The 14,244-nt window shown below is 46.6% G+C and overlaps 2 protein-coding genes across 2 annotated transcripts in view; both read left to right on the forward strand.

The window, feature by feature from the left end:
• Positions 1–612: 612 nt before the first annotated feature.
• On the forward strand, positions 613–6,784 carry LOC128217524 (uncharacterized histidine-rich protein DDB_G0274557-like). Its single transcript, XM_052924704.1, has 2 exons — positions 613–762; positions 6,569–6,784. Exons 1-2 carry the CDS (start codon positions 613–615, stop codon positions 6,782–6,784), a joined length of 366 nt encoding a protein of 121 aa, XP_052780664.1.
• Positions 6,785–12,800: 6,016 nt separating this feature from the next.
• LOC128217526 (mucin-2-like) overlaps positions 12,801–14,244 on the forward strand; it is a gene marked incomplete at its 5' end in the record, with an annotated part of 8,512 nt that continues 7,068 nt past the window's right edge. The window contains 2 exons of the mRNA XM_052924706.1: positions 12,801–13,344; positions 13,387–13,425. Of these exons, the coding sequence (XP_052780666.1) occupies positions 12,801–13,344; positions 13,387–13,425 (583 nt within the window). The remainder of the gene's footprint in view (positions 13,345–13,386; positions 13,426–14,244) is intronic.

Genomic DNA, 14,244 nt, shown 5'->3' on the forward strand with positions numbered 1-14,244 from the left:
GTACGGAATGTGCGCCCTTCCCTCGGAATCGAAATGTTAATTGTATAAAATGATTGCATGTGCGTTTCGGATTTCTCCCCGAAGAAAATTTTAGCAAATTGTTGGATGATGATGAGGGGGGGGGATCTTTGTTAAAGTCTACGCTTAAAATGGCGGTATGAAATGACTATTTCGTATCGATTGACATTTATTTTATAAATTATACATTTGTTTAAGAGAATAAGACAGCGTCTTATGCCGTAAATGCATATCTCGTAATCATATGAATATTACATGATCGTCATATTGTTCCCTTGATGGACATGGTCGAATATACACATGAGCGTTTCAAACGACCAGGCACATCCCAGGCATATCCAATGTCCGGAAGAGAAATCTTGATGTAAATAACTTTAAAGATCAAAGGAACTGAAAGTTTAACCCTAATTAGTCTGTTTAGCTGATTTGATTTTAGCTGTTTTTGTGTCTTTTTCGACTCTCACGGTAGTGACAGCGGTCAGTTTGGGCGGCGTAACATTTAATGTGTCTGACGTGCGACTTTGTCGAACGCAGGAAACTGGATATGTCACTTTCACAGACGTTTCCGTAAGCGCGTGTATGCACGAGTGCGCAATGAGGCCGTCGTGCATGACGGCCGCCTACCACTCGCGGGCACACCATTGTCGACTCTTTCGAAATCTTCAGGGTCCCATGAGTGTCACTGAAGACGATGGCAACTGCATCTATGTTCTGAAGAAGGCTATAGACGTTTCAACTAAAGAGGTTTGTTTGAAAATACAGAGTTATTATAGTTACATATAAGTTTAATTAACGAATACTCATGTCATGAATTACAGTTGAACGAGAATGAATTATTTATCGCAACCGTCCTTGACGTCCACGATGTAAATTATGCGACAAAGTGTTAAATTGAAAAAAAAATAATTCGCGTCACTTTGAAAGGGTAATACTTTCAAATGTGTCAAGTTGGTGTCTTTTGAACAGATAAACGACCATTGTGGTATAAGGGTTAAAAGTATCTTCCATGGCCGCTCGTATAAAATATGTTCATCCCAACCCGAGCGTAGGGTGTTTTGCGAAAACGAGGTTTACCGAGTTTCCGCAGAACACCCTGCGCGAAGGTTGGGACGAGTCTATCTTAGACGAGAGACCATGGTAGATGCGTTTTCTCCCGCCCCAGTTAAACAAAATAAAGTTAAAATGTATTTTTTTTTCACTAGAACTCTTTTGTGTTAATGAAAATAACTCGCATATAGTTATGTGATAATTATTGGTCTGCGTGCAGTGATTCAAAATATGTAAATAGTCGAATCGTTATTTAAATCGTTCTGAGGAGAGTGCAGCATTATTGAATGCGGCGTGAACATTTTTTTGCTTACATTTGATGCGATAAATAATTTATTATCACAAGTTAAGGTTTCCATAAAGCTACAGACGACATTCTTCAACAAGGAAGGTAAATTTGCGTGTTGACAATAAAAAGTAGTTCCATACGGGTACTTTTCTATCTTTGCCCGTGGGCAACATAAAGATTTCCAGCATGGCCAAATTTTTGGGTTGACTTATCTCGGGTGGAAGAAAAACATTTCATTTTCACCAAAGTATATTTTTTAAGGACCATGAAGAACTAACTGGTCATTCATTTTTTTCTTGATACCGTTGTCACGCTTACTTTTCAGGTAGGAACGAATTGCGGAAATTGTGACGCGACTGAAACCTGCGACACGGTTTCCGACTCTTGCGCCAAAGAAGGTTAGAATAATCAAAGACAATGTAGATAATTCATGCAGTTTAAGTGGATTCCCTCACTCAAACATGAAAAATACAGTTTCGTTAGCTGATAAGAATTTTCTTATGTCAAAATATGTCTCGCAAGTTCTACGCAACGCTATTTTCGAAGAATGCCATCTGAGTGTTCGTGTGTGTCTGTGGGTGATCGAAGGGGGTTAGATATGTGTTGTTGTACTCCCTATCGTGCAAGGGAAATCAAAATAGCTATTCGATTGATCGCAATTGAATGTTCGACAATATGACCGCACCACAAACGGCGTACTGTCACAACAACGGTGTACTGTCACAACAACGGCGTACTGTCACAACAACGGCGTACTGTCACAACAACGGTGTACTGTCACAACAACGGCGTACTGTCACAACAACGGTATACTGTCACAACAACGGCGTACTGTCACAACAACGGCGTACTGTCACAACAACGGTGTACTGTCACAACAACGGTGTATTGTCACAACAACGGCGTACTGTCACAACAACGGTGTACTGTCACAACAACGGTATACTGTCACAACAACGGCGTACTGTCACAACAACGGTGTACTGTCACAACAACGGTGTACTGTCACAACAACGGCGTACTGTCACAACAACGGCGTACTGTCACAACAACGGCGTACTGTCACAACAACGGCGTACTGTCACAACAACGGCGTACTGTCACAACAACGGTGTACTGTCACAACAACGGCGTACTGTCACAACAACAGTATACTGTCACAACAACGGTGTACTGTCACAACAACGGCGTACTGTCACAACAACGGTGTACTGTCACAACAACGGTGTACTGTCACAACAACGGTGTACTGTCACAACAACGGCGTACTGTCACAACAACGGTGTATTGTCACCTTACAATATATATTGGCACAACAACGGCGTACTGTCACAACAACGGTGTACTGTCACAACAACGGCGTACTGTCACAACAACGGTGTACTGTCACAACAACGGTGTACTGTCACAACAACGGTGTACTGTCACAACAACTGAGTACTGTCACAACAACGGCGTACTGTCACAACAACGGCGTACTGTCACAACAACGGCGTACTGTCACAACAACGGTGTACTGTCACAACAACGGCGTACTGTCACAACAACGGCGAACTGTCACAACAACGGTGTACTGTCACAACAACGGTGTACTGTCACAACAACGGCGTACTGTCACAACAACGGTATACTGTCACAACAACGGTGTACTGTCACAACAACGGTGTACTGTCACAACAACGGCGTACTGTCACAACAACGGTATACTGTCACAACAACGGTGTACTGTCACAACAACGGTGTACTGTCACAACAACGGTATACTGTCACAACAACGGTGTACTGTCACAACAACGGCGTACTGTCACAACAACGGTATACTGTCACAACAACGGTGTACTGTCACAACAACGGTGTACTGTCACAACAACGGCGCACTGTCACAACAACGGTATACTGTCACAACAACGGTGTACTGTCACAACAACGGTGTACTGTCACAACAACGGTGTACTGTCACAACAACGGCGTACTGTCACAACAACGGTGTATTGTCACAACAACGGCGTACTGTCACCTTACGATATGCATTGGTACTGTCACCTTACGATATATATTGGCACAACAACGGTGTACTGTCACCTTACGATATATATTGGCACAACAACGGTGTACTGTCACCTTACGATATATATTGGCACAACAACGGTGTACTGTCACCTTACGATATATATTGGCACAACAACGGTGTACTGTCACCTTACGATATATATTGGCACAACAACGGTGTACTGTCACCTTACGATATATATTGGCACACCAACGTCGTACTGTCACCTTACGATATATATTGGCACACCAACGTCGTACTGTCACCTTACGATGTATATTGGCACACCAACGGCGTACTGTCACCTTACGATATATATTGGCACAACAACGGCGTACTGTCACCTTACGATATATATTGGCACACCAACGTCGTACTGTCACCTTACGATATATATTGGCACACCAACGTCGTACTGTCACCTTACGATATATATTGGCACACCAACGTCGTACTGTCACCTTACGATATATATTGGCACACCAACTCCGTACTGTCACCTTACGATATATATTGGCACACCAACGTCGTACTGTCACCTTACGATATATATTGGCACACCAACGTCGTACTGTCACCTTACGATATATATTGCGATATATATTGGCACAACAGCGGCGTACTGTCACCTTACGATATATATTGGCACACCAACGTCGTACTGTCACCTTACGATATATATTGGTACACCAACGTCGTACTGTCACCTTACGATATATATTGGCACATCAACGTCGTACTGTCACCTTACGATATATATTGGCACACCAACTCCGTACTGTCACCTTACGATATATATTGGCACACCAACGTCGTACTGTCACCTTACGATATGCATTGGCACACCAACGTCGTACTGTCACCTTACGATATGCATTGGCACACCAACGTCGTACTGTCACCTTACGATATATATTGGCACACCAACGTCGTACTGTCACCTTACGATATATATTGGCACACCAACGTCGTACTGTCACCTTACGATATATATTGGCACACCAACGTCGTACTGTCACCTTACGATATATATTGGCACACCAACGTCGTACTGTCACCTTACGATATATATTGGCACACCAACGGCGTACTTTCACCTTACGATATATATTGGCACACCAACGTCGTACTGTCACCTTACGATATATATTGGCACAACAACGGTGTACTGTCACCTTACGATATATATTGGCACAACAACGGTGTACTGTCACCTTACGATATATATTGGCACAACAACGGTGTACTGTCACCTTACGATATATATTGGCACAACAACGGCGTACTGTCACCTTACGATATATATTGGCACAACAACGGCGTACTGTCACCTTACGATATGCATTGGCACAACAACGGCGTACTGTCACCTTACGATATATATTGGCACACCAACGGCGTACTGTCACCTTACGATATATAATGGCGCAACAACGGCGTACTGTCACCTTACGATATATAATGGCGCAACAACGGCGTACTGTCACCTTACGATATGCATTGGCGCAACAACGGTGTACTGTCACCTTACGATATATATTGGCACACCAACTCCGTACTGTCACCTTACGATATATATTGGCACACCAACTCCGTACTGTCACCTTACGATATGCATTGGCACACCAACTCCGTACTGTCACCATACAATATGCATTGGTACTGTCACCTTACGATATGCATTGGCACAACAACGTCGTACTGTCACCTTACGATATGCATTGGCACAACAACGTCGTACTGTCACCTTACGATATATGATATGCTTTGGCATAGCAACGGCTTACAGTCACCAAAGGATATGCTTTGGTAGAGCAACGGTGTACTGTCACCACATGATATGCTTTGGCACATCAATGACTTACTGTCACCACATGATATGCTTTGGCACATCAATGACTTACTGTCACCACATGATATGCTTTGGCACCACAACGGCGTACTGTCACTACAAAATTAACTTCGTCACCACAACGGCGTAATTCCGGTTCAGGAGATGCTTTTGTACCACTACGGCGTAGTGTCACCACATAAATTGCTTTGACACATCAATTGCGTACTGTCACCACATGAGATGCTTTGTCACCAAAACGGCATACTGTCACCACATGAAATGCTTTGGCACATCAATGACGTGCTGTCATCACATAATATGCTTTGTCACCACAGCGGCGTACTGTCACCAAACGATATGCTTTGACACCACAGCGGCGTACTGTCACCAAACGATATGCTTTGTCACCACAACGGCGTACTGTCACCACATATGCTTTGTCACCACAACGGCGTACTGTCACCACACGATATGCTTTGGCACAATAAGGGATGTAGGGATGTCCTGTCACTTATGGATATGCTTTGGCATAACAACATTCAGAAAATTGAGCATAGTAAACGAAATAATGATCTTATTTGTTAACAGCTACAACCACGAGTTCAACCACCCCAGCTACAAGCACGAGTACAACCACTCCAGCTACAAGCACGAGTACAACCACTCCAGCAACAACCTCGAGTACAACCACTCCAGCTACAACCACGAGTTCAACCACTCCAGCTACAAGCACGAGTACAACCACTCCAGCTACAACCACGAGTACAACCACCCCAACTACAACCTCGAGTACAACCACTCCAGCTACAACCACGAGTTCAACCACTCCAGCTACAAGCACGAGTACAACCACTCCAGCAACAACCACGAGTACATCCACTTCAACTTTCACCACTAGTACAACCACTCCAACTTTCACACCTAGTACAACCACTCCAGTTACAACCACGAGTACAACCACTCCAGCTACAACCACGAGTACAACCACTCCAGCTACAACCACGAGTACAACCACTCCAGCTACAAGCACGAGTACAACCACTCCAGCTACAACCACGAGTACATCCACTTCAACTTTCACCACTAGTACAACCACTCCAGCTACAACCACGAGTACAACCACTCCAGCTACAACCACGAGTACAACCACTCCAACTTTCACCACTAGTAAAACCACTCCAGTTACAACCACGAGTACAACCACTCCAGCTACAACCACGAGTACAACCACTCCAGCTACAAGCACGAGTACAACCACTCCAGCTACAACCACGAGTACAACCACTCCAGCTACAACCACGAGTACAACCACTCCAACTTTCACCACTAGTACAACCACTCCAGCTACAACCACGAGTACAACCATTCCAACTTTCACCACGAGTACAACCACTCCAGCTACAACCACGAGTACAACCACTTCAACTTTCAACACGAGTACAACCACTCCAGCTACAACCACGAGTACATCCACTTCAACTTTCACCACGAGTACAACCACTCCAGCTACAACCACGAGTACAACCACTTCAACTTTCACCACTAGTACAACCACTCCAGCTACAACCACGAGTACAACCACTCCAGCTACAACCACGAGTACAACCACTCCAACTTTCACCACTAGTACAACCACTCCAGCTACAACCACGAGTACAACCACTCCAACTTTCACCACGAGTACAACCACTCCAGCTACAACCACGAGTACAACCACTCCAGCTACAACCACGAGTACAACCACTCCAACTTTCACCACTAGTACAACCACTCCAGCTACAACCACGAGTACAACCACTCCAGCTACAACCACGAGTACAACCACTCCAGCTACAACCACGAGTACAACCACTTCAACTTTCACCACTAGTACAACCACTCCAGCTACAACCACGAGTACAACCACTCCAGCTACAACCACGAGTACAACCACTCCAACTTTCACCACTAGTACAACACCTCCAGCTACAACCACGAGTACAACCACTCCAACTTTCACCACGAGTACAACCACTCCAGCTACAACCACGAGTACAACCACTCCAGCTACAACCACGAGTACAACCACTCCAACTTTCACCACTAGTACAACCACTCCAGCTACAACCACGAGTACAACCACTCCAGCTACAACCACGAGTACAACCACTCCAGCTACAACCACGAGTACAACCACTTCAACTTTCACCACTAGTACAACCACTCCAGCTACAACCACGAGTACAACCACTCCAGCTACAACCACGAGTACAACCACTCCAACTTTCACCACTAGTACAACCACTCCAGCTACAACCACGAGTACAACCACTCCAGCTACAACCACGAGTACAACCACTCCAGCTACAACCACGAGTACAACCACTCCAACTTTCACCACTAGTACAACCACTCCAGCTACAACCACGAGTACAACCACTCCAACTTTCACCACGAGTACAACCACTCCAGCTACAACCACGAGTACATCCACTTCAACTTTCACCACGAGTACAACCACTCCAGCTACAACCACGAGTACAACCACTCCAACTTTCACCACGAGTACAACCACTCCAGCTACAACCACGAGTACAACCACTCCAACTTTCACCACTAGTACAACCACTCCAGTTACAACCACGAGTACAACCACTCCAGCTACAACCACGAGTACAACCACTCCAGCTACAACCACGAGTACAACCACTCCAACTTTCACACCTAGTACAACCACTCCAGTTACAACCACGAGTACAACCACTCCAGCTACAACCACGAGTACAACCACTCCAGCTACAACCACGAGTACAACCACTCCAGCTACAACCACGAGTACAACCACTCCAACTTTCACCACGAGTACAACCACTCCAGCTACAACCACGAGTACAACCACTCCAGCTACAACCACGAGTACAACCACTCCAACTTTCACCACTAGTACAACCACTCCAGCTACAACCACGAGTACAACCACTCCAGCTACAACCACGAGTACAACCACTCCAGCTACAACCACGAGTACAACCACTTCAACTTTCACCACTAGTACAACCACTCCAGCTACAACCACGAGTACAACCACTCCAGCTACAACCACGAGTACAACCACTCCAACTTTCACCACTAGTACAACCACTCCAGCTACAACCACGAGTACAACCACTCCAGCTACAACCACGAGTACATCCACTTCAACTTTCACCACAAGTACAACCACTCCAGCTACAACCACGAGTACAACCACTCCAACTTTCACCACTAGTACAACCACTCCAACTTTCACCACTAGTACAACCACTCCAGTTACAACCACGAGTACAACCACTCCAGCTACAACCACGAGTACAACCACTCCAGCTACAACCACGAGTACAACCACTCCAACTACAACCACGAGTACAACCACTCCAGTTACAACCACGAGTACAACCACTCCAGCTACAACCACTAGTACAACCACTCCAGTTACAACCACGAGTACAACCACTCCAACTACAACCACGAGTACAACCACTCCAGCTACAACCACGAGTACAACCACTCCAACTACAACCACGAGTACAACCACTCCAACTACAACCACGAGTACAACCACTCCAACTACAACCACGAGTACAACCACTCCAGCTACAACCACTAGTACAACCACTCCAACTACAACCACGAGTACAACCACTCCAGTTACAACCACGAGTACAACCACTCCAACTACAACCACGAGTACAACCACTCCAGCTACAACCACGAGTACAACCACTCCAGTTACAACCACTAGTACAACCACTCCAGCTACAACCACGAGTACAACCACTCCAACTACAACCACGAGTACAACCACTCCAACTACAACCACGAGTACAACCACTCCAACTACAACCACTAGTACAACCACTCCAGTTACAACCACTAGTACAACCACTCCAGCTACAACCACGAGTACAACCACTCCAACTACAACCACGAGTACAACCACTCCAGTTACAACCACGAGTACAACCACTCCAGCTACAACCACGAGTACAACCACTCCAACTACAACCACGAGTACAACCACTCCAGCTACAACCACGAGTACAACCACTCCAACTACAACCACTAGTACAACCACTCCAGTTACAACCACTAGTACAACCACTCCAGCTACAACCACGAGTACAACCACTCCAGTTACAACCACGAGTACAACCACTCCAACTACAACCACTAGTACAACCACTCCAGTTACAACCACTAGTACAACCACTCCAGCTACAACCACGAGTACAACCACTCCAACTACAACCACGAGTACAACCACTCCAACTACAACCACGAGTACAACCACTCCAGTTACAACCACGAGTACAACCACTCCAGTTACAACCACTAGTACAACCACTCCAACTACAACCACGAGTACAACCACTCCAGTTACAACCACGAGTACAACCACTCCAGCTACAACCACGAGTACAACCACTCCAGTTACAACCACGAGTACAACCACTCCAACTTTCACCACTAGTACAACCACTCCAGCTACAACCACGAGTACAACCACTCCAGTTACAACCACTAGTACAACCACTCCAGCTACAACCACGAGTACAACCACTCCAGCTACAACCACGAGTACAACCACTCCAACTTTCACCACTAGTACAACCACTCCAGCTACAACCACGAGTACAACCACTCCAACTACAACCACGAGTACAACCACTCCAGCTACAACCACGAGTACAACCACTCCAACTACAACCACTAGTACAACCACTCCAGTTACAACCACTAGTACAACCACTCCAGCTACAACCACGAGTACAACCACTCCAACTACAACCACGAGTACAACCACTCCAGTTACAACCACGAGTACAACCACTCCAGCTACAACCACGAGTACAACCACTCCAGCTACAACCACGAGTACAACCACTCCAACTACAACCACGAGTACAACCACTCCAGTTACAACCACGAGTACAACCACTCCAGCTACAACCACGAGTACAACCACTCCAGTTACAACCACGAGTACAACCACTCCAGCTACAACCACTAGTACAACCACTCCAGTTACAACCACGAGTACAACCACTCCAGCTACAACCACGAGTACAACCACTCCAGCTACAACCACGAGTACAACCACTCCAGCTACAACCACGAGTACAACCACTCCAGCTACAACCACGAGTACAACCACTCCAACTTTCACCACGAGTACAACCACTCCAACTACAACCACGAGTACAACCACTCCAACTACAACCACGAGTACAACCACTCCAACTACAACCACGAGTACAACCACTCCAACTACAACCACGAGTACAACCACTCCAGCTACAACCACGAGTACAACCACTCCAGCTACAACCACGAGTACAACCACTCCAACTACAACCACGAGTACAACCACTCCAGCTACAACCACGAGTACATCCACTCCAGCTACAACCACGAGTACAACCACTCCAGCTACAACCACGAGTACATCCACTCCAGCTACAACCACGAGTACAACCACTCCAGTTACAACCACTAGTACAACCACTCCAGCTACAACCACGAGTACAACCACTCCAGCTACAACCACGAGTACATCCACTCCAGCTACAACCACGAGTACAACCACTCCAGCTACAACCACGAGTACAACCACTCCAGCTACAACCACGAGTACAACCACTTCAACTTTCACCACTAGTACAACCACTCCAGCTACAACCACGAGTACAACCACTCCAGCTACAACCACGAGTACAACCACTCCAACTTTCACCACTAGTACAACCACTCCAGTTACAACCACGAGTACAACCACTCCAGCTACAACCACGAGTACAACCACTCCAACTACAACCACGAGTACAACCACTCCAGCTACAACCACGAGTACAACCACTCCAGCTACAACCACGAGTACAACCACTCCAGCTACAACCACTAGTACAACCACTCCAGCTACAACCACGAGTACAACCACTCCAGCTACAACCACGAGTACAACCACTCCAGCTACAACCACTAGTACAACCACTCCAGCTACAACCACGAGTACATCCACTCCAGCTACAACCACGAGTACAACCACTCCAGCTACAACCACTAGTACAACCACTCCAACTACAACCACGAGTACATCCACTCCAGCTACAACCACGAGTACAACCACTCCAGCTACAACCACTAGTACAACCACTCCAGCTACAACCACGAGTACATCCACTCCAGCTACAACCACGAGTACAACCACTCCAGCTACAACCACGAGTACATCCACTCCAGCTACAACCACGAGTACATCCACTCCAGTTACAACCACTAGTACAACCACTCCAGCTACAACCACGAGTACATCCACTCCAGCTACAACCACGAGTACAACCACTCCAGCTACAACCACGAGTACAACCACTCCAGCTACAACCACGAGTACATCCACTCCAGTTACAACCACTAGTACAACCACTCCAGCTACAACCACGAGTACAACCACTCCAGCTACAACCACGAGTACAACCACTCCAACTACAACCACGAGTACAACCACTCCAGCTACAACCACGAGTACAACCACTCCAGTTACAACCACTAGTACAACCACTCCAGCTACAACCACGAGTACAACCACTCCAGCTACAACCACGAGTACATCCACTTCAACTTTCACCACAAGTACAACCACTCCAGCTACAACCACGAGTACAACCACTCCAACTTTCACCACTAGTACAACCACTCCAACTTTCACCACTAGTACAACCACTCCAGTTACAACCACGAGTACAACCACTCCAGCTACAACCACGAGTACAACCACTCCAACTTTCACCACTAGTACAACCACTCCAGCTACAACCACGAGTACAACCACTCCAGTTACAACCACGAGTACAACCACTCCAACTTTCACCACTAGTACAACCACTCCAACTTTCACCACTAGTACAACCACTTCAACTACAACCACGAGTACATCCACTCCAGTTACAACCACTAGTACAACCACTCCAGCTACAACCACGAGTACATCCACTCCAGCTACAACCACGAGTACAACCACTCCAGCTACAACCACGAGTACAACCACTCCAGCTACAACCACGAGTACATCCACTCCAGTTACAACCACTAGTACAACCACTCCAGCTACAACCACGAGTACAACCACTCCAGCTACAACCACGAGTACAACCACTCCAACTACAACCACGAGTACAACCACTCCAGCTACAACCACGAGTACAACCACTCCAGTTACAACCACTAGTACAACCACTCCAGCTACAACCACGAGTACAACCACTCCAGCTACAACCACGAGTACATCCACTTCAACTTTCACCACAAGTACAACCACTCCAGCTACAACCACGAGTACAACCACTCCAACTTTCACCACTAGTACAACCACTCCAACTTTCACCACTAGTACAACCACTCCAGTTACAACCACGAGTACAACCACTCCAGCTACAACCACGAGTACAACCACTCCAACAATCACCACTAGTACAACCACTCCAGCTACAACCACGAGTACAACCACTCCAGTTACAACCACGAGTACAACCACTCCAGCTACAACCACTAGTACAACCACTCCAGTTACAACCACGAGTACAACCACTCCAGCTACAACCACGAGTACAACCACTCCAACTTTCACCACTAGTACAACCACTCCAGCTACAACCACGAGTACATCCACTCCAGTTACAACCACTAGTACAACCACTCCAGCTACAACCACGAGTACAACCACTCCAGTTACAACCACGAGTACAACCACTCCAACTACAACCACGAGTACAACCACTCCAGCTACAACCACGAGTACAACCACTCCAACTTTCACCACTAGTACAACCACTCCAACTTTCACCACTAGTACAACCACTTCAACTACAACCACGAGTACAACCACTCCAGCTACAACCACGAGTACAACCACTCCAGCTACAACCACGAGTACAACCACTCCAACTTTCACCACTAGTACAACCACTCCAGTTACAACCACGAGTACAACCACTCCAGTTACAACCACGAGTACAACCACTCCAACTTTCACCACTAGTACAACCACTCCAACTTTCACCACTAGTACAACCACTTCAACTACAACCACGAGTACATCCACTCCAGCTACAACCACGAGTACAACCACTCCAGCTACAACCACGAGTACAACCACTCCAACTTTCACCACTAGTACAACCACTCCAGTTACAACCACGAGTACAACCACTCCAGCTACAACCACGAGTACAACCACTCCAACTTTCACCACTAGTACAACCACTCCAGCTACAACCACGAGTACAACCACTCCAGCTACAACCACGAGTACAACCACTCCAGCTACAACCACGAGTACAACCACTCCAGCTACAACCACGAGTACAACCACTCCAACTTTCACCACGAGTACAACCACTCCAGCTACAACCACGAGTACAACCACTCCAACTTTCACCACTAGTACAACCACTCCAGTTACAACCACGAGTACAACCACTCCAGCTACAACCACGAGTACAACCACTCCAGCTACAACCACGAGTACAACCACTCCAACTTTCACCACTAGTACAACCACTCCAGTTACAACCACGAGTACAACCACTCCAGCTACAACCACGAGTACAACCACTCCAACTTTCACCACTAGTACAACCACTTCAACTTTCACCACGAGTACAACCACTCCAGCTACAACCACGAGTACAACCACTCCAACTTTCACCACTAGTACAACCACTCCAGTTACAACCACGAGTACAACCACTCCAGCTACAACCACGAGTACAACCACTCCAGCTACAACCACGAGTACAACCACTCCAACTACAACCACGAGTACAACCACTCCAGCTACAACCACGAGTACAACCACTCCAGCTACAACCACGAGTACAACCACTCCAACTTTCACCACTAGTACAACCACTCCAGTTACAACCACGAGTACAACCACTCCAGCTACAACCACGAGTACAACCACTCCAACTTTCACCACTAGTACAACCA

The sequence above is a fragment of the Mya arenaria genome, chromosome 14, assembly GCF_026914265.1.
Source record: "Mya arenaria isolate MELC-2E11 chromosome 14, ASM2691426v1".
NCBI lineage: Eukaryota > Metazoa > Mollusca > Bivalvia > Myida > Myidae > Mya > Mya arenaria.